This window comes from Periophthalmus magnuspinnatus, chromosome 21 (genome assembly GCF_009829125.3).
Source record: "Periophthalmus magnuspinnatus isolate fPerMag1 chromosome 21, fPerMag1.2.pri, whole genome shotgun sequence".
Classification (NCBI taxonomy): Eukaryota; Metazoa; Chordata; class Actinopteri; order Gobiiformes; family Gobiidae; genus Periophthalmus; species Periophthalmus magnuspinnatus.
In genome coordinates this window covers 10136080-10158608 of record NC_047146.1, presented here as the reverse complement: position 1 = coordinate 10158608, position 22529 = coordinate 10136080, and the positions used below count along the sequence as shown (strand labels likewise).

General features: G+C 39.3%; 2 protein-coding genes across 6 annotated transcripts in view; both read left to right on the top strand.

The window, feature by feature from the left end:
• Positions 1 to 6710, top strand: part of mid1 (midline 1) — a 33699-nt gene extending 26989 nt beyond the window's left edge. For all 5 annotated transcript variants that reach the window (XM_055230641.1, XM_033987277.2, XM_033987274.2 and 2 more), the window contains 7 exons: positions 1656 to 1763; positions 3639 to 3787; positions 3878 to 4005; positions 4739 to 4882; positions 5333 to 5494; positions 5568 to 5775; positions 5850 to 6710. In XM_055230641.1, coding sequence (XP_055086616.1) covers positions 1656 to 1763; positions 3639 to 3787; positions 3878 to 4005; positions 4739 to 4882; positions 5333 to 5494; positions 5568 to 5775; positions 5850 to 6195 — 1245 coding nt within the window. In that variant the 3' untranslated portion in view covers positions 6196 to 6710. The remainder of the gene's footprint in view (positions 1 to 1655; positions 1764 to 3638; positions 3788 to 3877; positions 4006 to 4738; positions 4883 to 5332; positions 5495 to 5567; positions 5776 to 5849) is intronic.
• A 3159-nt stretch (positions 6711 to 9869) lies between these two features.
• cog3 (component of oligomeric golgi complex 3) lies at positions 9870 to 21014 on the top strand. The gene is made up of 23 exons (XM_033986723.2): positions 9870 to 10089; positions 10318 to 10461; positions 10536 to 10597; positions 10782 to 10947; positions 11068 to 11142; positions 11472 to 11564; positions 11658 to 11783; positions 11863 to 11943; positions 12030 to 12073; positions 12165 to 12291; positions 13281 to 13372; positions 13661 to 13800; positions 15125 to 15285; positions 16257 to 16365; positions 16440 to 16558; positions 16780 to 16869; positions 17452 to 17572; positions 17862 to 17950; positions 18068 to 18202; positions 18463 to 18538; positions 18665 to 18792; positions 19370 to 19468; positions 19632 to 21014. The coding sequence occupies exons 1-23, from the start codon at positions 9919 to 9921 to the stop codon at positions 19659 to 19661; spliced, it is 2478 nt and encodes an 825-aa protein (XP_033842614.1). The 5' UTR covers positions 9870 to 9918; the 3' UTR covers positions 19662 to 21014.
• Positions 21015 to 22529: the final 1515 nt, after the last annotated feature.

The following is a 22529-nucleotide window of genomic DNA, read 5'->3' as shown; positions in this document are numbered from 1 at the left end:
CCATGGTCATGTGTCAGTAAACCCTTTGCTAGTAGGCTGGTTGTTTTAGATGTTCTTCTGAGCATTTCAGGACAACTAACTTTGGTAACAAACATAAACTGTGTCTCCTTAAAAAATAATTCCATTATTTGTCCAAAAAGAAAGTCCAAATGGAACCATATTCCAAATGGAACCATATTCCTTTCAAACTCCGCCAAAGTGAAACAGACTAAGCTAGTGTTAGACAAACAAACAATCTGGCGCCAACTGGTGGTCTGTGCAATGATGACACAACAGGGCCAGGCCCAGCACTCAGATGGCCTGGGCGGGACTAATCCAATGCAGCGCTGGTGTCTGCCTGTCAATCATCCGCAAAGGGACAATCTGATAGGTCAGTTTTAACGCTCAGTGTGTTTTATGTTTTATGTTGCACTTTATCACCAAAATAAGTTCCTAGTTTGTGAACTGTGCTCACAAACGATGGCAATAAAAGGATTCTGATTCTGATTCTATGGCCAGAAGTTTGCAGATAGAAGGCCGAGGAAAGAGAGGGCATTTCCAAATGTGTAACCCCTAAAATAACACCAAGTCTGATAGGATACTTAAGTTTTCTGTTCACAGAACATTAATCCTTCATATTTATGTTGTGTTTGAGCATTTTTTGGATCTAAAAAATACAAAATTATGATTTCATTGATTTACATTTTTTGCTGACATGTCAGGGCCAGCAGAAAAGGCTTTGCTGGCAGCACACACTAGTAAAAATCCTCCAGCTAAGATAGTCCTAGCAACAAGACTACGGTGCTCGGGGCATTGATGCCCCAGCAGCATTGAAGGATGAGTCAGATGCAGAGGACAAATTTCCCTATGGGGACAATAAAGTGTACCTTAACCTTAACTTAAAACCATGGTAAAGCATACAATTTCCTTACTCGACTTTTTAACAATGCAATAGTGTTTTTACCCAATTCCCAAGATCAAATAAATTGTCAGGGTTACTTCAGGACTCAAGACTAAAATCCTAACCCAGACCCATAAAGAAAAAAATAAGTGTTTTTATTGCTCTCAAATGATTGGGATAAAAATGGCCAACTACTTTCCTAAACAAACTAACGGACAGTAGTAATAAATAATACTGTTTTCACTATCCCCAGAAGCGACCACCATACATAAAATATACAGATAAAAATGCTAATGCCAATATTATTACTGTCTACAGTCTGGGGTTAGCTTTAAATATCTCACAGACCCCATGTGTACTGACTCACAAATATTATATTGTTGTCATCTTCTGCATCAGTGTTTAATCTTGGTGGCCTTTGCTTAACATAGACTTTATGAAGTCAGGGGACGATTGCTTTGGTATAATTAAGTGAAATGAATCGATCAGGGCTAGATTGCTGTACTCAGCCTGGCCAGTCAGAAAAGACAGGACATGAATTATCAGCTCCATACTGCAGTTATCCTGTCACACGAGGCTTTATTACATATTGATTAATTGCGCCGTCAGTAATGCAGTGTACGCTAAAATTATGTCGGCCTTAGCCACGGTGCAGCATAATATATTGGGGTGGCAAGTAAATTACTAGACCTTTACATTACCGCTCCAACCCTATATCTTTTCGTCAATTATATTTTTATGTGTCCCTTATGTCTTTTATTTATATGTGCCCTAGGTAAATGCAACACGACAGGAAAACAAGCTGCTGGAAGAGTGTGACCTGCTGATTAATATCGTACAACAGAGAAGACAAATTATAGCCAGCAAGATAAAGGAGGGCAAGGTATTGTTTATAACCTCTTGTGTCTTGTGAATCCTCTGTTTATTTCTATGACATTCAGTGGCTGCTTGTGAAATGTATTATAGATGAAGGCCACATAATATAGAAATTTGGCATATTCTACTTTAAATAGGCAAGTAATGAAAGGCAGTTGCCTTGAGTGTGTTGTATAGGGTTGTAGAGACGTCTTTGAAAATATATTTTTCCTACTGTCGTGATTTATGGGTGATAGTGGTTGGAGCCTTTCCCAGTAACTATTGGCTTGAGATGGGTTTCACGCTTGACAATGACCGCACAGGCTTAACTCTTAAAGACACATGCTTAACTGTTAAGTGTACATTATTGGCCTTTTGTTTGGTCAGAGATAACTTAATGACAGTGTAGCTGCTGAAACTTACTGCAGAAGCACATTTGAAGCTAAAGCTAACCTGTGCAGTTTGATATTACAATTTCTAATAACTGGGTTATCATATTTTTTGCCTTATCTGTCTATATGTCTTTCAACTATAGCTTCATGCTTCAGGCAAAACAGTTGTATTTAATACATCTTATTTTCACTCCATTTACAACATAACTGACACAAATTTAGGCTTACATTTTTTTTACTTTTACTAACATTTCAAAAACAGTGACACACTTGCTGCTGTATAATTATAGACTTGTGCAAGCTGTGTTAGTTCATCGCATTTTAGCTCACAAAAAGGATGCTCTCTGATCTTGTGCTTTTCCAAATCTAGTTTGTGCCAACATCCCCTTAGGTTTGCATATATTATGACTTTTTCTGTGTTATGCCACACGCCGTACGTACTAAAGACTTCAGACTTTACTAGGTCGCTTTTATCTTCTGCTGCCACTAAATCATTACTAATATCTCAGAAGTATTTCTGGCACTTTATCAGCGATATACATTTTTGTGCCAGGCCTCATGAATCACTGCACATCTTCTATATGTCATTAGAGTGGCAATGTACTATTCAGTTTGGGAGTGAGAGTTCCCTTCATGTTCTTTGGAAGAGGAAGCTTCATTTTCTCCCAGGGCCTCATCATGTTAACAATATGAGTAACAAGATGATTGAAAGATTCTGTTAATATGGAAAGGCAAGATTAGCCAAAACTAGGGGCTAAACAGCACTACCAACATTGAAGTCAGACTGTACAATGGGATTATTGCTGTATTCTACTCTCCGCTGAAGGAACACGACATAGAGACTTGATATGCTTTTGCATTGTCCAGTGTTTCCACAATGATTTCTTACACATTGTGCATAGTTTACAAAAGAGCACAGTAGGCTATTACCGTGTAGCAAAGTACCTATGTTTCCTGCCTATTTACAGTGTTCATACTGCTGTGTCCTAATCTCGTGTGATCAAGGTAACACTTGAGTTTAAGGTCCACATGGTTTGGGTTGACTCAGAAGTAATTTTTTGTGGTTATTCAGCTGTTAGTTAGAATTTATAAATCACTAATAAACCACAATTAAGACTTAACATTACATTAATAAGTATTACTTAATGAGTACTAACAATGTGGCCAACCTTTGAGTATATCTTTTACTACTAGTTTGCCAATAGTATGGTCCCTAAACTAAAGTGTTGCCACTGAAACTACTTTTGCTAGCTACCATACTATTTCCATCCCATTAGTATTACCGTGCTGTAAAGTATAATGCTGCCACTGTATTCATCATTGCAAATTTTAAAAGAAATTTTGTTATAAACCATTACAACCATTATAACCATAAAATAAATGAGATTCCTCACGAAGCGCTTTGAGCCATCTAAGTAGCATTACTTAATGTACTGTCTAATTTCGGTTCAGAATGAATAGCCACTTAATAATACAATTCTTCTTGTTTTATGTTGTGTTGTTTTGGTCAGTCTATGCGCCTGAGAAAACTGGCCCAGCAGATAGCCAGCTGTAAGCAGTGCATCGAAAGGTCCTCGTCTCTCATCACTCAGGCTGACCAGACCTTGAAGGAGACGGATCACGCTCGCTTCCTGCAGACTGCCAAAAGCATCTGTGAGAGGTGAGAAAACAGGCGCTGCGTGACTCCCACCAAAGCCCCATACAGATGGAAGGACGCTAACTTACGCTTTGTTCTGCTTTGGTGTTACAGGGTCTCCATGGCAACAGCGTCCTCCCAAATTCTCCTCCCAGAAATGAACTTGAACGATAACTTTGATACCTTTGCTTTGGATTTCACAAGGGAGAAGAAGATGTTGGAAAGTTTGGATTACCTCACAGGTGAATTATTGTGTGATACTGAAAAACAAAATTCAGATCTATTGTGTCTGGACTCACTTTGAATCAGATGGAGAAGGTTATTCAAAGTCTAAAACAGAATACACTTAGCCCATATACCGGTATTTTTTAAATGCTTAATAAAGCTTAAGATCGGATGTCACAAATTGAAAATATGCCTATAAAGCAGCTGGGTCACTACTGGTAAAGAGTTTAGTATTTAGCAACTTAAAATCTCCCTTGGTTTAACATTAGCTGATAATTTCATGTTATTTGACCTCACAATCCCAACCTCTATAAAACTGATTCTTTTGTTCCTTTACTGACCCCTTCTGGTTGCTATTAATAGTATTGTATTTTATGTTTCAATGGTAGAAAAAACTAGAAAAAAAACAGAATATGATGTGCACCGTGTCCATAGAAAAACGTAATAATTTCTAACCTTTCCTTACAAGTGCCAATTATATTGCCAACAAACAAACCCCTTTTGGCAGGTAGTGTGAAGGCAGGGGTAGCAGGATATTTGAACTGGCAGTTTAATAGCTATGAAACTGAGCGCCAACTGTGATTATGTTGTACTGAATGAGAGTGCAGTGTATTTGTGATGGCTCCTTGTGTTGTAGCTCTCGGTGGATTGCCATGGGATACTGCTTATTCTTTGTACTCTTGTATGCAGACTGGATTCGACGTTGATTACCAACACAGGACAACATTTGTTTCTGTTTTCTTTCTGCAGCTCCAAATCCGCCCCAAATCCGCGAGGAATTATGTACAGCCTCCTATGACACCATCACAGTTCACTGGACTTCAGATGATGAGTTTGCTGTTGTTTCCTATGAACTACAATACACCATTTTCACCAACCAATCAAATGTTGTCAGTAAGTGCAAATAGATTTTGTTGTAAAAAAAAATCAGACTGAATCAAATGAGGAGGTTTTTCAATTCCGATTGTTTTGTGACAAAGCTTTGAATGCTCTTTCAAGGCTTTTGTATTTAATGAGTTAGGATTATCTAAAAGACATAAAGGAAAAGATAAGATTCAATTCATGTAGTGAATATTGTTTTTAAGTAGAGACAGCTTGATAGAGGAAATTCTTCCAAAAAGGCCGCAGCTTGTTCAGTCAGGCAATTTATTTCCATCTGCTTCGTTCCTCAAGCATACTTCAATGAGTGCCACTAAGCTGCTATAGATTGAAACAGGGCATACAATTAGACGGGATTGTGTCTCTTCGTCATCTGAATACTGAACAAGGTCCCCGCTCAGCAAGAAGTTTAATTATAATTTGACTTGTTCCAGGCTGTGATTTGAGTGTTTTCTTTGACTGCAGGTCTGTGTAACTCAGCTGATAGTTGGATGATAGTGCCGAACATCAAGCAAAACCACTACACCGTTCACGGTCTCCAATGTGGCACAAAGTATATTTTCATAGTGAAGGCTATCAACCAGGCTGGAAACCGCAACAGTGAGCCAGTCAAACTAAAGACAAACAGTAAGTTTCATGCCATACAACTTTCATTGAATCATTTTATCTGTATTGGCTTTTGAAAACAATATTTCCTTAGGTCAACCATTCAAATTGGACCCAAGGACAGCGCACCGAAAGTTGAGGATTTCCCACGACAATCTAACAGTCGAAAGAGATGAAACCTCCTCCAAGAAGAGCCACAGTCAGGACCGTTTCAGCAGTCACAGCAGCTATGGAGTTACGGGAAACGTTTACATTGATAGCGGTCGCCATTACTGGGAGGCCTTAATAGGAGGAAGCACGTGGTGAGCCCATTTTGCTCCTTTGTTCATTCTTTTCTTTGGGTATGGCTTTACATGGACATTTTCTGTTTATTTAGGTTTGCTGTGGGAATTGCCAACAAGTCAGCCCCCAAACATGAGTGGGTTGGGAAGAACTCCTCCTCTTGGGTACTGTCTCGCTGTAACAACTCGTGGGTGGTGCGTCACAACTGTAAGGAGATGCCCATTGAACCGTCCCCACACCTGCGGCGCCTGGGGGTCCTGCTGGATTATGACTCTGGATGTCTCTCTTTCTATGACGCCGTGGCCTCTCAGCACTTGTATACGTTTGACATCGCCTTCACCCAGCCTGTGTGTCCCGTCTTTAATGTCTGGAACAGATGTTTAACCGTCCTCTCTGGGCTGCCAATTCCTGATTATTTGGATGGCATCGACTACAACTGATATTTCTACTTTTTCTGCTCTAAAAGACAGCACAGTGTCTGCACTCATGACTATAAAAACTCAAGTTGTTGGAATAAATAATCAGGTTTATCATCTCAAGAAATGTCAAAATGAAATTATTTACAATAATTTTAACATATATGTTTGTAGATGTATTGTATTTGCACTTTTATGTACTTTTACCATAGTTTTCAATAAGAATGGTTGCTAAATCTCAAGCATGCACTTGTTCTACTTTGAAAGGGTTGAATTAAAGGCTAATTTAAAATGTGTAAAACATTTTTAAGCCATAGCACTTTAAGATAACACACCCTGCTATAATAAAGTAAATGAGTTCAAATAATTACACAATTTCATGATTTACTAAACTGGAAAATGCTGTATAACTTTCTATTTACAAATGTCATAAGGAATTTCCTAATTTTACCATAATATTTTGGCTCCCTGTAGCTCTCTACATTTTCCATGACGCATCAGAACTAATTATGACAATAAAATTCAATATGTTATGTCTATGTGTGAGTCTTCTTAAACATTCATTTCAAATGACACAAATATACTCATATTTCAGTATTTCTCCGGAGAGGCCAGTCTAGCCTAACACACCCAAATATAACCTATATGACATGATTCACTCTGGCATCTCTTTTTGTACTCGTCTAACCCGGCTTGAATGCTGCAGCGTCTCCTTTCAACTAAAGAAGAGAGAGAGAGAGAGAAAGAGAGAGAGAGAGAGAAACATGAACTCTGAGTGACCTGTGCATCAGACTCCCCGCAGACAGGCAGCAATATTGTAAGCTATCTGCTGCTTTAGGGAATCTGAAAAGTCCCTTTTGAAACAATATATCGTAAAAAACAAGTTGTTTGCAAAATGCTCAAAAGTCCAATCACTCTTTAAATGTGCGATTAGAAAAGTATGAAAGAATGTATTATTGAATTAATGTTTGTGATGTTTGTAGGATATTCACAGTAGGGCTCCACCTACTGGACCTTTGGGCTTATGTAGGTCTAATGATGAAAATAAGTAGGTGCATTGGGTTTTCTAAGGACTAGAACAAATGCATTTATTATAATAAATATAATAAATGACTCTGCATACTTTTATTTAGCTCTCAGAGCAAACAGTGGTAAGTACCACGAAAAGTACCAGTAATTACCAGTACAAACAGCAGTAAGTACTAGAGAAAGTACCAGTTATTACCAGTACAAACAGCAGTAAGTACTAGAGAAAGTACCAGTAATTACCAGTACAAACAGCAGTAAGTACTACAGAAAGTACCAGTAATTACCAGTATATACTACAGTAAGTACGATAGATAGCACCAGTAATTACTAGTGCCAGTACCATAATGTCTCGCTTTAAAATACATTCTGGTCTCACTGGTAAGTACTACAGTAATTACCAGTACAAACAGCAGTAAGTACTACAGAAAGTACCAGTAAATACCAGTACAAACAGCAGTAAGTACTACAGAAAGTACCAGTAAATACCAGTACAAACAGCAGTAAGTACTAGAGAAAGTACCAGTAATTACCAGTACAAACAACAGAAAGCACTATAGAAAGTATCAGTAAATACCAGTACAAACAGCAGTAAGTATGACTGAAAGAACCAGTAATAACCGGCACAAACATTAGTAAGTACAACAGAAAGTCCCAGTAATTACCAGTACAAACAGCAGTAAGTATTACAGAAAGTACCAGTAATTACCAGTACAAACAGCAGTAAGTACTACAGAAATTACCAGTACAAACAGCAGAAAGTACTACAGAAAGTAGGTTGTTAGGTGATTTTAGGTAAGTTAGTGTAGAGCCCATAGTCATGGAAGTGGGTCTATAAGAAGGTCCACTGACCACCAATGTTCCCTCTAATTTTTCACGAGTTTAAGCACACAAACTCCCTGAGCGGTCCCATGGACCACTGTGAGCAACATCAGACGTGCGCACTGTGGTCATGCTGCATCGCATCCATCCAAATTAAATGGTTTACTAAAAGAATCAAATTACCGCATTTACATTTCTGTTATAAGACTTTTAATTAAGTGCTTTAGCCACTTATACAATGAAAATGACAAAAACCTTGCTCATGACCTGTGCAGTATGTTAATGCTATTGGAAGTATAAATATTTAATTTTAACTATGGCAAAACATGAGCTTCCAACCAAACCCAGACAACTGTAAACTCCAATGTTGAAAACACACTTAACATTTTTATGATAAAGCTCTGACTTGTATTATGAGTATAAGCCATTGTGCGAAACTTTTGCTGTGCACTGAGTGAGATTGTCCTACTGTGTCTGGGAGACAGTCCAGTAACTCTTTTTCAGTATATGACACGATCATTAGATTTTTCAACTCATAAACTAGTGACAGTATCAATGACCAACACACACTGAGAGGAATCTGCACACCCAGCTGCTCTATTACTGTACATTTACATAACATATCAAAACACAATATATAATGTGTATTTGTATATAAAATATATTCAAAACAAGTGGTATGGGTCAAAATAAATATATATTTTCAAACCACACACTGCAAACAGTGAACAAACACACACACACTTCAAAATGAAAACAAACACACACTGGAAACTAAGAACACACTGTACATGTGACAGTGTGACATTCTGTGACAGAGGTTGGAGGATCGAGTCCCGCACGGACCAACTTCTGTCATTGTGTCCTTAGTTCTGTCATTGTGTCCTGAGGCAAGACACTTTGCCCAAGTGGTGTGTGTGTGATGATTGGTGGTGGTCGGGGGGGCGCAGATTGGCATTAGCAGCTAATGCTAATAATTGCATATAATACATATCTGACCCACAATTAAGTTAATAGCAGAATAAACCACGCTTACCGATCAGGAGCAGCATCCAGTCCATCAAATCATAAGGTCCTCTGCTCAGTCCATCATGAGATCTTCACTCGGTTCCACGAACCGCTCCGGGTCCGAGATGCCTCTAGTTTCACTTGTACAATCATCCACAGTGTCCTCGGTCGCGTACTTCCTTTGTTTTGTCCGTTTCGTCATGTTTAAAACGCAAAACTGCTGCAAAACATTGCGTAAAATTACGCAATTACGCGCGGATCTTTGCCCGAGGGCGGGCCGTCGGATCGTTAAGGGGTTAAACACTTAGCATCATTAGTTTTCAGTCCACATCAGCCACATCGGCTAAAACTGGTAGTGGCGCATGAGGAGCCTGTCAATGACGTTGATAAGATGCACAAATACGTCTGTGAATCACATAATTGTCTGGAGCAGCTCGTCCCCGGTCACACTCACTGACTCACGTTGAAAAATAGCGCAGAATGAATTGTGTGTTTATTTTATTTTCAACTCCGGTTTGATTTTTTTGTGCGCAGCACAGATTTTCTGTGCGCGGAGGCCGTGTCAGCAGTGCGCAATTGCGCACGCGCGCAGTTTAGAGGGAACAGTGCTGTCCACATGACCCACAGCACAGGAGTCTATATTTGTATTTTGTCAAAGCCATTGTCAATGAGTCAAGTAAGTCTGTATGAGAAAACATAGTCAGAATTACTGGAACTTTAAAAAAATGACAGAGTTGTTTATACTGGGTCCATGTGATAAAGTAGTACTGAACTGTTCTCCTGAAGTAGAACTGGACCGCCCTCCCCCTGTGGCCCCCGTCACGAAACTCCGCCCACAATCCCGGAACAGGAAGTGTCTGAGCCGTGCTGACGTTGGTGTTGTCCAAAGTGATGATGGCGTCCATGGAGCAGTCCTTCCTGGATCTGACAGATAAAGAAACCCGGGAGAAGCTGTCCTTATGGGATCGGCGCACAGATGCTTTGGCTCCTCTGACGGAGAGGCAGACGGACTCTGTGCTGGAGCTTCGAGCCGCTGCAGAAGCGCTGCCTGTCCCCTCTGAGGTGAGATGCTAAGGCTAGCTAGCCTGCTGCTAACTTACTAGACTTTGTGAGTCTGTGCTGGTTTAATGAATATAATCATTGTACCGCATTTAACTTGTAATCTGCATGATATGGCAAAATAATGATGTCACCTCCCTATCTGAAAACGTGCAGTGTGGGTCTTTGTAGGTGTCATTCTGCCACGTCAAGTGTTCAAACAAATGAGCTGTCAGTTGTTGTGTTTTGTAGCTGCCCATTGAAGACCTGTGCAGCCTGTCGTCCCGCTCCTTACAGTCCTTTAGTGCCACAGTGCCCGAGTCCACAGAGGACGTGCTGCTTAAGGGCTTTCAGATGTTGGGCATGGAGAATGACAGGATAGAGACCGCGCAGCAGGTGAGCGCACTCTGCACAATGTAAATATGGTCAAAAACAATGATGCAGATCTCATGATGCTTGCATGCTTGCAGTTTTTTGCCTGGTTTGCCAAGTTACAAGCTAGTATGGACCAAGATGAGAGCGCAAAATACAGGTGCGTGCCTATACAGTATAGTAATATTGTGATTTTATTTGTACCTTCACCAACATTACTTTGCTCATAAATAGCAATACTCCTTTGATAAGATAAATCTACATTTTCTGATGACTGTTATGTTAAAGCGCTATGAATTACTGCAGCCTCTGAAAAAAATGCAAACTGTATCATTTAACCACAGGAAAACAAGAGATGATCTGTATTGCTACCAGGAGCAATGCGATGCTATTCTTAAAGATGTTAGTGCAGCATTAGACCAGCTGGACTCTCTTCAGAAGCAGTACCTGTTTGTGTCCAACAAGACTGGCACCCTCCATGAAGCCTGTGAACAACTCCTCAAAGAGCAGGTAAACTGCTATCAGAACAGGAGAACTGTTATGGTTATAAGGACAAGACATCATTTATTACTGAGTGGATTTTAAGCTAAATTTTGTAAATTAATTGTATTATTGTTTTTCTGTCCACAGTCCGAGCTTGTTGACCTGGCTGAGAGCATTCAACAGAAACTGTCATATTTTAATGAGTTAGAAAACATAAACACAGTAAGTCTGCCAATAACAGTTTGTTAGTTAGTTAAGCAGTTTCTTTTTTTAGTCCATTGCATTCCCAAAGAAAACTCATTAGGGTTTTGCCGGCTTGCAGAAAAAAATAAATATTATGTACTATTGGTATTTGCATAATTGCTTTTTCACATGTACTCGGTCTGCCTGACTAATGATTCATGAAGGCCTTTTTTTCGCACTTTTTTGTGAATCTCTCAAATGCAGAATGAAATCTGCACTCCAAAATGAACCCATAAAAGCACTTTTCTTTGTTTAGCATTCACATTCAGAAAGAATATATCTTCTTATATGTATTGTTTCCTTTTCAGAAACTAAACTCACCAACACTGTCTGTAAATAGTGAAGGCTTTATACCAATGCTGTCTAAACTTGATGACTGCATTGAATATGTTGCCTCCCATGTAAGTAGCTGCGTTATACTTGTCACATTGCACAGTATCAAAGTATTGTGGTATTTGTAATTTCATTTATTTAATGCTTTTTGTTATTCACAGCCTAATTTTAAGGACTATCCTGTTTATATGGCCAAGTTTAAACAATGTCTTTCAAAAGCTATGCACTTTATGAAGATCCATATTGTAAACACTATGCAGAACCTTACAAGTCAGTTAACAAAAAGGGTAAGTAACACAGCTGCAAATTATAGTTTACAATACTTTTTAGCACATCTGCAATTTAACATGCCTTCTGTTCTTGTAGGATCCAATGGGCTTGGCAAATGCAGACAATGCCTTTACACTTTATTATGTTAAGTTTCGAGCAGCTGCACCTAAAGTTAGAGTAAGTTTACTGCTTCCCCTAAACAATATGGGCACATCATTTTTTCTGTGTAATTCTGTCAATGAATTGTGCATTTGTTACTTCAGACATTAATTGAACAGATTGAAGAGCGGGCAGAAAAGATTCCAGAGTAAGTCTAAGCAGTAAATGTATAAATATATATTCATTATATTCTATCTACATAATTTATAAGATGCTTTTTTTTTCTTTTAAATGAGCAGATATCAGCACCTTCTAGATGAGATTCACCAGTGTTACCTAGACCAGAGAGAGCAGCTGCTAAGCCCCAGTATTACATCCACCATTACAGACCTGACCACCCAAAACAGCAAAGATCACTGCGCTCTGGTAAGGCACGGCTAAGCTGCCCTTTGCACACTGTCATGTGACATTTAAGAAGAGTTACATTGACCAGGACAGAGCTCCATTTCGTATCTGTATTTTTTGCACGAATTTTCCACCCTTTGCACATGATGGATGATTACTGCAGACAACCCAATTGTACGTTTCATTATTGTGGCTCTATGTGGTCATTTTTGGCTGAGAGTTTTATGCACGACACATTTTTTGATGCAGTTTTTTTCTCATATTTTAGTTTAAGCAACACCGATACTTGCCTATTCATTACACAATCCTCACTGTTGGTCATACATTTTCATATTGGCAATGTGTTGTGTCACCTATAGTTTGCTTGACTTATAATTATTTATGTGAATGTAATTATGAGAGACCAATACACCAATTTATCAGTTCACTGACTTAAACTGACTTATTCTGGTATTTAAATTATTATTTTATCATTGGCTGGTCTGGATTCTAAAAACTCAAAAAACTCTACAGGGTAAAAAAGACAGACATTTGATGATGCTTTTCAAAACTCTTACTAAAGTGCTAATTTTATGTACAATAACAATAGGAGGATTGTTGTTTATATAGTTATAAGAAATTTAATTGACCTAAGGTTTTGCATAACAATTGCAGTCTAACCCTTTCTTACTTTTTTGACACTTCACAGAGAGTAATATTAAATTTGGGCACCTTACCGGGCTGCCTATTTGACACTGTTTTGGCATTTAAAACATCACACTAATTGGCTTGATGGGGATGTGATAATTAAAGGTCAGAATTCCATGGACTGAAAGGCATCCTCACTGGCACACCACCTGTCCATGCTTTTTTAAAATGAAACTTGAAAGGTTATGCATCTTGTTAATGACTGTCCTAATTGGTGTCTGCATCATTTATAGGCAAAGTGTACTTGTGTTTTTGAAGCACAGCCAAAGCCACACTGTATCAAGCACTGTCAACAGTTATCATCATGGCTTTTGTTTGTACAGGTTCGCAGCGGCTGTGCGTTCATGGTGCACGTGTGCCAGGATGAACACCAACTGTATAATGAGTTTTTCTCCAAGCCTACACCCAAACTAGAGTAAGTGATACCGATTTTAACAATCGCATGATGCCAGCCAACACTACCATTTTATGTTTGCTTAAGGCGTTCTCTCACCTTGCTCGAACGCCATTTTAGCTCTGATCTGTGCTTGATAGTTCCAATGGCTCTTTTCTACCTAGGTAGACACATTGTTTTCTGTTATTGATTCACTGCGAGAGGTTATTAGTTTTCTTTTGTTTAGCTAAGAAAACCTTGACAAAAGGACACACAGTTTAGATAATTCTTATGAACAACAATAATTAAATTGTCTTTGTTTTCCCACAGCGAGTTGTTAGAGAAGCTGTGTTTGTCTTTATATGACATCCTCCGGCCAATGATCATCCACATCATCCACCTGGAAACACTTTCAGAGCTCTGCAGCATCCTCAAGAATGAGATGTTGGAAGATCATGTCCAAAACAATGGTATGCTCATCTTTAATGACTGGATTATGTTTGTCATTGAAATTATTTTTAGTTCTCATTTTGGTGGGTACAGTAGCCAAAAAATGTCAGCATCATTACTTAATGTAAAAATAAAATCTAGTTAAACCATGTTGACCATGGACACAAAGTAGGAGGTACTGTCTCACCAGGCAAAAATATAGTGACCCATATAATTACTCATGAGGAAAAAAAAGTATTTAGTACAGCAATGGGATGTGACATTTGATTTATGATTTGGGATTAATGTAACGAGGCAGGCAAAAAAAAGCCCCGGATTCTGGGCTCTCCAAAGAACAAACCACATAAACTATTACAACTCGGGAGGTGCAAATGATTTAATATTGTAAGCTTTACACTTCCTTACTGCTGGAAGAGTAACCACAACTTAAACCGGGTCTAAGCCTGTCACGATAATTACTATATTGACTTCTCATTCAATGAACGAAAGCTGGAAGAATGTTTTCTGGGCTATTTATTGATTGTATCTTTTATTTGCACTAGTGGAAAAGATTTGAGTTGTAGAGGGTCAAATAAGTATCTTCAAAGACTCTGTATGGACTCCAGCTAACCACCTGTGTGTTTCATTGTGCTGACATTTTTTTGCAGTTTAGATTTTTAATGATAGTGAACATTAAGAATATGGATTAGTGTGATTCTCCTGCTTTAAAGTTATTGTGTCAGTGATATAAAGTAGTTTTATTATTATTGTTTATTGTGATATTTTTTGTAACAATATCTCACATTTAGAACTGTGTTATTGTGGCAGACCTAACCAGATCCCTCAAAAGACAGATTTATCTCAAGGAAGAATATACAATACTAGAGTGTAACTAAAAGTAAAAAAGAACTACTACTACTCTTAGAGGTACATTTTCTTTCAAAAGAGTACAAGACACTGATTACCACCCACCTCTACTGCCTACCTCCTGTAATGTTAAGTTTAAATGCTTCTGTGACAAAGAGATCTAAGTAAAAAGTCAGCGAAGTAGGTTGTTATTTGAGGAGAGAACTCAGAGTGAAAGCATGTGCTTTTGGAACCTGCTCCGCTACGTGATCCGCTTTTCTTTGAAACATGAAGACTGACACTTTTATTGTTCACCACCATGGCTTGTTCATTCTGTCACCTGCTCAGACTTTTTTTTTTTTTTTACTTTCGCGGTCGCTCCTACTCCCACATCGATTTTCAGTCTCTTTAGTGTGCGGACCCCACAGGCCTTGTATCAAATAGATGTATTTAGAGGCAAGGATTGTGAGTTTTGTCAGTGGTGCACCTGTAAGCTGACCTCTACCTCCTCTTTCACAGCGGCACAGTTGGGAGCCTTTGATGCGCTTGTGAAGCAGATGCTGGAGGATGTTCAGGAACGGCTGGTGTATAGAACGCATATTTACATCCAGACAGACATCACAGGATACAACCCAGCTCCAGGGGACCTGGCCTATCCAGAAAAACTAGAAATGATGGAGGTATGTCATTAAAAAAATAAAAATTAAAATTGAGCAAGTATTGATACTAGAAAAGTGACATTCACTGGATAGAAATGAACCTTTCCTGAATGGCTGTAGAATGATCTTAAGCTGTATCAGAATAAGTATAAGACTACACTGGCTAGTGTACGCCTGTGGACCACTATGGAATATATATGGACAACTGAGGGATTACACAGACGTAATGTATGCATGGTAATGTAAAAAAAAAAAGTATTTAATGTTAAAAATCACATTCTATTGTCTAAAAAGTGTTTTTTCATCATCATATTCCTTAGTATCGAAATCCAGTTTAAAATTTTAGTATCATGACATTAGTTTAATTGGTGCCAAGTCCAATTTATTTTGTGCTGGTAATATTCTTATTGTCAAAATTGTGTTCATAATCATTGCGTCAATGCACAATCTGGTCTGATCATGGAAGCTCAGATAGGTTAGGCCTGGTTAGAACTTGTTAGAACTTGGATGGGATACTGCTTGGAAAACCAGATGCCACAGTGAGTCAGTGTGATTGTGTACTGTACATGTAATTCTTTGTTGCTTATTGTCTATGTGTTGTCATAGAAGTGGGATACATCCTCACCAACTGCCTGACACTGAACACATTCTGAATCATTTTTTTCTTTTTTGGTCTTTGTACTGTGATGGGTGGAAGTCGGATAATTAATAGAACACAGAAAGTTTCAGTGGAGCTTGTAAATGTCAGAAACGCACAAACTTAAATTACATTTCTTTAAAGTTTCAATATCTGCGAGTGCCAAGGTTTCACCCCTTTGAAATGCTCATATTGTTTTATGTTGACTGCTTTGATTATCCGAATGTGCAAGGTCTCAAAAATGCCTGCTCTTGTACAAGAAACACTGCCTTTGAGACTGTTGTGCCTAAATGAGCTTTTTAACATCCATTCTTTTGATGTAATCTTTTGTCTCCTCGTGTTTTGTCTTCAATAGAGAATCGCTCAGAGCTTGAAGGAGGAGCAGATGAAGCAGATGTCACAGGAAGCCTCGTTCTCTGATGTCCAACTGGAGGACGGGGACAGCAGAAGGAACAGTAATACTGGTCAGTGTCTCCTCCTCGAGTTGTGAGTTTGTATAACTGTAATTGGCCTAATAACACCTTTTGATGTTATGCAGGAAGTGTAGAATCATCTCGCCTACAAACGTCCATCTCTCCCGCTGATCTGCACGGCATGTGGTACCCCACTGTTAGAAGAACACTAGTTTGTCTGTCCAAGCTCTACAGATGCATAGATGTGAGTCAGAATGCATTATGATATTATTTTGTACAAAGTTTGCTGTAGTAACTATTTGAAAACATTATCTTAAGTGAACTGAAAAAAAAGATGGTTGCAGGTAGTAGATGGATAAAACATAAAAGTAAACTGTTTTACAGTTCCAACTTGCAATTTCAAATTCAGGATTATTTCAGGAAAGTTTTATTTTATTTTTTTTAAATAACTTTGTGATTTTCCAGCGCGCTGTCTTCCAAGGTTTATCTCAAGAAGCCTTATCTGCCTGCATCCAATCTCTGCTCAAAGCTTCAGAAATCATCCTCAAAAACAAGGTGCAAATTCTTTCTTATTTATCTATTTATCTCTGAGATTCTTGTCAGAAATGCTAAGAATGTCCTATTCCTAAAATATCATATCAGATCACTTCCATCTATTTCTCTGCCTACGAGCGAAAGGAGCTTTAACTAATGCTGATGGAATGTCATTTCAACTGTAATTTAATAGACATTTTATATGCTTTACAGGGCACTCAACAGACCTTTCTTTATTGATTTATTTTTTTACCCTCAAAATTGCTGTCAATATCCGTGGCAACTGGCCCGTCTCATTCTAACACTTCAAATTAACGCTGCGACATCAATCTCTGGGGATATGTCTCCTCCTCCCACCGCTGATGTCTTTCTCCATTGTTTTAGCCGAGCAATAAATAGTTTAAGCTGCCTCTTCTTTTTGTCACACTAACACCTCCCTCAGCAGCGATGATTAAACAGCAGTTATTAATTAGCGATATTCCCTTATCGTCTCTAAGCCAGTGCTTTTTATGTCCTCTGAAGCTCGGATAGTCAGCAGATGCCCTTTTGTTTTGGCAGCCTGCAGTGTGGATTTAACAGTGTGCCATCTCTTTTTTTCCATAGACACAAATAGACGGGCAACTTTTCCTGATCAAGCACCTGCTGATAATGCGTGAACAGATTGCCCCATTTCACACCGATTTTGCCATCAAGGAAATCTCACTGGACCTGAAGAAAACACGAGGTAAGATAATTAAAGGTGCAGGGGAACATTGGTGTTCAGCTTCATAAAGCCGGTCATTACATTCTCATGCTCATTAAGCAACTTGTGCCTATCACATGCACCGGTGGCAACAATTAATGTGGAAATTACAGTGTAATGCAACACCATTATGTACATTAACTGATGGCTGACAGGGCAAAGCAGCTCCTCCTCTCAACCATCTCAGTCAAGGTCATGCAACATTTGTGGCACTAGAGGGCACTCTGGTGCTGCTCCAGCCCACGTGTAACCTGTGTGTTCTTTGTTTCAGATGCTGCCTTCAAAATCCTCAACCCCAAGGCTGTTCCCAAACTCTTCCACCTTAACAGTCACAATGCCATTCTGGAGTTCCTATTGGAGGTGGGTATTTTGGCCCCTTTTTATTAAGCACACACTTCACTTTATAGACTGTGATGGCTCCCTTTTATGGGCAAACATCATTTGGTAGTGCTAAAGCCTCTGCTCTGTGGCCCCCAGGGAACACCGGAGATAAAGGAGCACTACATTGACTCTAAGAAGGATGTGGACCGGCACTTGAAGTTCAGCTGTGAGCAGTTCATTCAGCAGCAGACTCAGATCTTTGTGGGGAGCCTTGAGGAGTTTCTCACCAAGGTAACGCTACGCTCAAGGAAGACATCGCCACGGGCAGCAACAACATGCTCTGACCTTCACTATCTACCACTAATACCTTTCATAAAAAAAAAAAAAAAAGATTTGCGTTTTCTCAGGCCATTAAATTACTCTGTAACTGACAGTTTGTGTACATGCTTATATACACTTATGCTTTTTTTTTTTTACTGTAACAAATTCTTAAATGTCAAAACATCTCCACTATATAGATACATAATCTATACTGTTATGACTGCTTCTAGGTTGCAGCTCTTAAAACGACGGCTATTCAAGGTGGTCCGACATACAATCTGGCTCAGCAACCTTGGGCACAGCCAGGTAAGATTTGTCTTAGGAAATGCCACTGGCTCCCTGCTGCAATTCATCAAAACTTCTATAGCACATGCTAGAGGGCATGTCAATGTTTTTTTTTTTTTTCCTCAGCAGTGTTTTTTCTCTTTTCAGCAAAGATCAACGATATAGTGATGGCTACCTACCGGGTGATGAAGAGCAAGCTGCCAAGCACTTTGCAGAGCATGTCCTTGTACTTGGCCAATAGAGACACTGAATTCATTCTTTTCAAGCCTGTCAGGGTATGTGGGCAAAAAAGCAATGCACCAGTTTGTAAATGATTGTTTGAAAATCATAATTTCAACTGCTTGCAGTATTCAATCATACAGGGAAGGTCAAAACAAATTTAATAGCAGCACTTGCATTTTTTAAATTCAGACTGTGATGAATTTTACATGGCAGACGTAATAATTTACTACAGCTTTAAAATAAAAAGGTGCACCAGGTATTACGTCTAATCTATCCAATCCGATGCAAAAATGTCCCTACAAAATAAGCCTCTATTCATAATTAGTCTGTGTTGGACAGAAACCCAATCTGAATGCTGAAATGTTTTGTTTTTTCCTGACCCTTTTTACGTGAGCCGGTCCTGCAGCTTGTGCCTTTAGCCACAAGCTATTAGCATAATTGAACTCTAATAGATGGATATTTGTGCTGCCTGTGTAATGTTCATCAAGGTGCCAGGTGAACCTGAATGAGAGGGGAGAAACAAAATTCAGTGGTTGACATGGAAACAGGATGGCGAGGGGACGGAGGCCAGATGGAAATGCAGTGTTAATTTCTCTCCAGCACGGGGTAATATGATTGCTTTTTCCGCAGAATAACATCCAGCAGGTATTCCAGAGACTGCACGCCTTGCTTCAGGAGGAATACAGCGGAGAAGACCTGCAAATCATCGCATGTCCATCGATGGAGCAGGTACAGCCCCAAAAGGCACCCAACATGGTTTAATAAGATCCCCGCCACAGCCTCACAGCGCTACCAGCAACCTGAGTAGACATTACTGCCAGATAGATAACGCATAGCAGCTTAAGCCACAGCATCAAGCACTCAATTTCTCGTCTCCCCGGCTCTCTTTCAGATTAACCTTCTGCTGTCTGCGAATAAGTAATACCCAAGTTTGGTGTTGAAATGCAAAGGAACGTGCTGGATGGCACTGTGATGTCGCAAGGCGGCCCGTGACCAGGAGCCAGGTCTGAGAGATGACGAGAAAACTGCAGGGAACGGTGCAAGCGGCAAAAATCTGCACGTGACCAAAGATACAGGCTTCTCTAGTGGGTTCAAGACAGTCACATGAATTGGTATTATTTTAAAGAACATCAAAATACTGCCATTCGAGTGATGTTTAGCAGTGGAAAGAACTTTCTGAATAAGGAGCACATAGCTCTTAAAGCTTATGAAGAATTTGTACACTTCTAGTGTGTATTAGGGTGGTGGGAAGATGCATTGTTCACAAAGCTAGCTGGAGATTGTTAAGGGTTTTTCATGAGCCAGGCAAAGGCCTATTGAGGAACTTGTACTCGTTAGATTTCCTTGATGGATTGGGAAGGATAAAAATAACATGCTGCAAAAATCTTTTTACTCATTTATTTTAAAATGCAACAGTCTTGTAATATTTAAAAGAACTCTATTACGAGTTGAACTCCAGGGCTCTCAGGTCCCTGTGGTTCCCCTGAGATTAAAAGCCGCACAATAATTGAGTTTGTAACATACTTCCACATTCTTACCCAGACTATTTTTGTTATTCTGTTGCAAATATGTAAAAATAAAGAGTTGTTTTATACATTTGTTTTATACCTAGGTTCATTAAAATACTGATTTGTTGGCCTAAGCAGCTTTGCACTGTACTCGTGTTTCCTCTGTGTAAGAAAGGAAGCAGGACTGTGTCAGTAACATTAGTTTTCATGTGTTCTATGTGAGATGATTTGTACAGCTCTACTATTTATGAATTTTCTGATTAAAACAAGATTAATGATGCTCTGTGGCTTTCCTTCTACCAGGCATGCCAGTGCATTTACATTGACAGAATACTAAAGAGTCATTTCACACAAATGAGGAGCCGCCATTCAAGGACACTATCGGCTTTAGGGGTCTTCTTGGCAGACAGTGGCTTTTTCATTGGCAGCCTCTGTCTTTCCATCTGTGAGATGAGGCTTTGCTGGGGCTTGACCTTCCGTGGACTGACAGTCTTTTGATAGGTGATGAGGGACCGCATGTTCTAGAGCAGGGCATTGATCTCTGCACTCTTCTGCTGCAAATACCTCTGAAGCATGTCAGGCCCTGGCAGCGCCAGACCTTTGCCTCAATTCAACTGTGACAGCAAGGAAATAAAAAATTCAAACCACATTCAATTATTTGGCCAAAAACTCTGTCAATTTCTTGCATCATTCTACAAATGAATATTAACCACAAGCCACAGTCAGATGCTTTACATTTGACTTCATAATAAGGTGAACTGTGTGGTTCCGAGCAGGGAAAGTGGGGTAAATGCTCCCCTGGGATTGGAGGTTGACGTTGGGGTTTACTGTCAGACGGAGGGGTTACCCGGGTGGATCCAGCTGCTTATCCAGCCAGCACATCTCCCAGTGGCGCTGCACTACCTAGGTGCCTGTTTAAAATACTGGATTCAGCCTAATTATAAGAAGACGCTCATGAACAATAAGCATGCTCTTGCCTCATCCACATAGGTCATCATATCTGTCTGTTCCCTCACAGATAAGTAGGCGCACTACATGCTGAAGATTTCTCTGCTAAAGATAACTAATGAATTCCCTGAGGTGTGAAGGTCAAATGAGAAAGTTGTTTTCCTTGACCATCAATACCACGGTGAACAGCCTCAAGAACAGCTGTGGGCAGAGTTATAAAACTGTTTTAGATGAAGTTAAAAAAAAAAAATGTAAATGTAATTCTCAGAGTTATATGACTCACGTACTATTTCTAGAACACTCCTGAATGTTAGTAAATGTAGAAAAATAATTTGTCATTTGTTTGTAGACATATTACTAGTGTGGTAATCACAATAGTGCTGCTTGCATGACTAATGGCAATCCCATCTTGCCTGATATGCTTAAGAATAGAATGAGTATACTGTCAGTAGGTTTATAGCCACTTGTGCACTGTTATTACTGCCCATTTGAAAACATGTTTTCCCTAGACGTTTGATGGTCATATTTCGGTAATAAGTACAAATTAAACAGGCCCAATATAAATACATACCATTTTTCTGAAACCTCTCCATTCTTATAGCCCGCCGCCCACCACATATTCTTTCAAAGTACAGCTCTTTAAAGTCTCAAGTATACTCAGCTGAAAATGAGAAGTGGCACAGAATTAACTTTAAAAACATTTAGTGAGTAAACCAGTATTAGACAAGAGTCATCCTGACCTTTGACCTTTCTGCTTTACTGGTTTTCTATCAGTCATGTATTCTTCTATTCTACGCCCTTCAGAAACTTTCTGGATAACTTCATGCCTTTTTAACAGATCAAAGTATAAGACTGGAAATAGCCCTATATAGAACTCTTCAACTATGTCCCCTCATTTCAGACCTTACACGGTATTTTACATAGTATTCTTAGCTAGTGGTATGTTTATTTTATGTAGCCCATTTCCCATACCAGATGTCTTATTTAGTGTGCCTTTTATGTGACCGTATTAACTGTAATGTCAACTTGCTAGCTCTCCCTGCTCTTCTAGGTCAAATCCGCCTGTTTGATCAGTGGTCACTTGGGGTTTCCGAGCCTGCTGGCAGTTCTTATAACTAATGTTCAACACTGTCTACTTCTGAAGCGTTCTTGAGCCCCGCGTGGGAGTGTGATCTGAAAACATTATTGACAAAAATGTGCTTTTTTAAAAACACGTACTCTGCCTTTACTGTCACGTACAAATAGCCGTCACATTTTGCAGTTAATGAGGTATTTAAAAAACATCTGGTATGTTGGAACGCCAGGCGGCATCAGTGACAGTTGCGATATGTGGA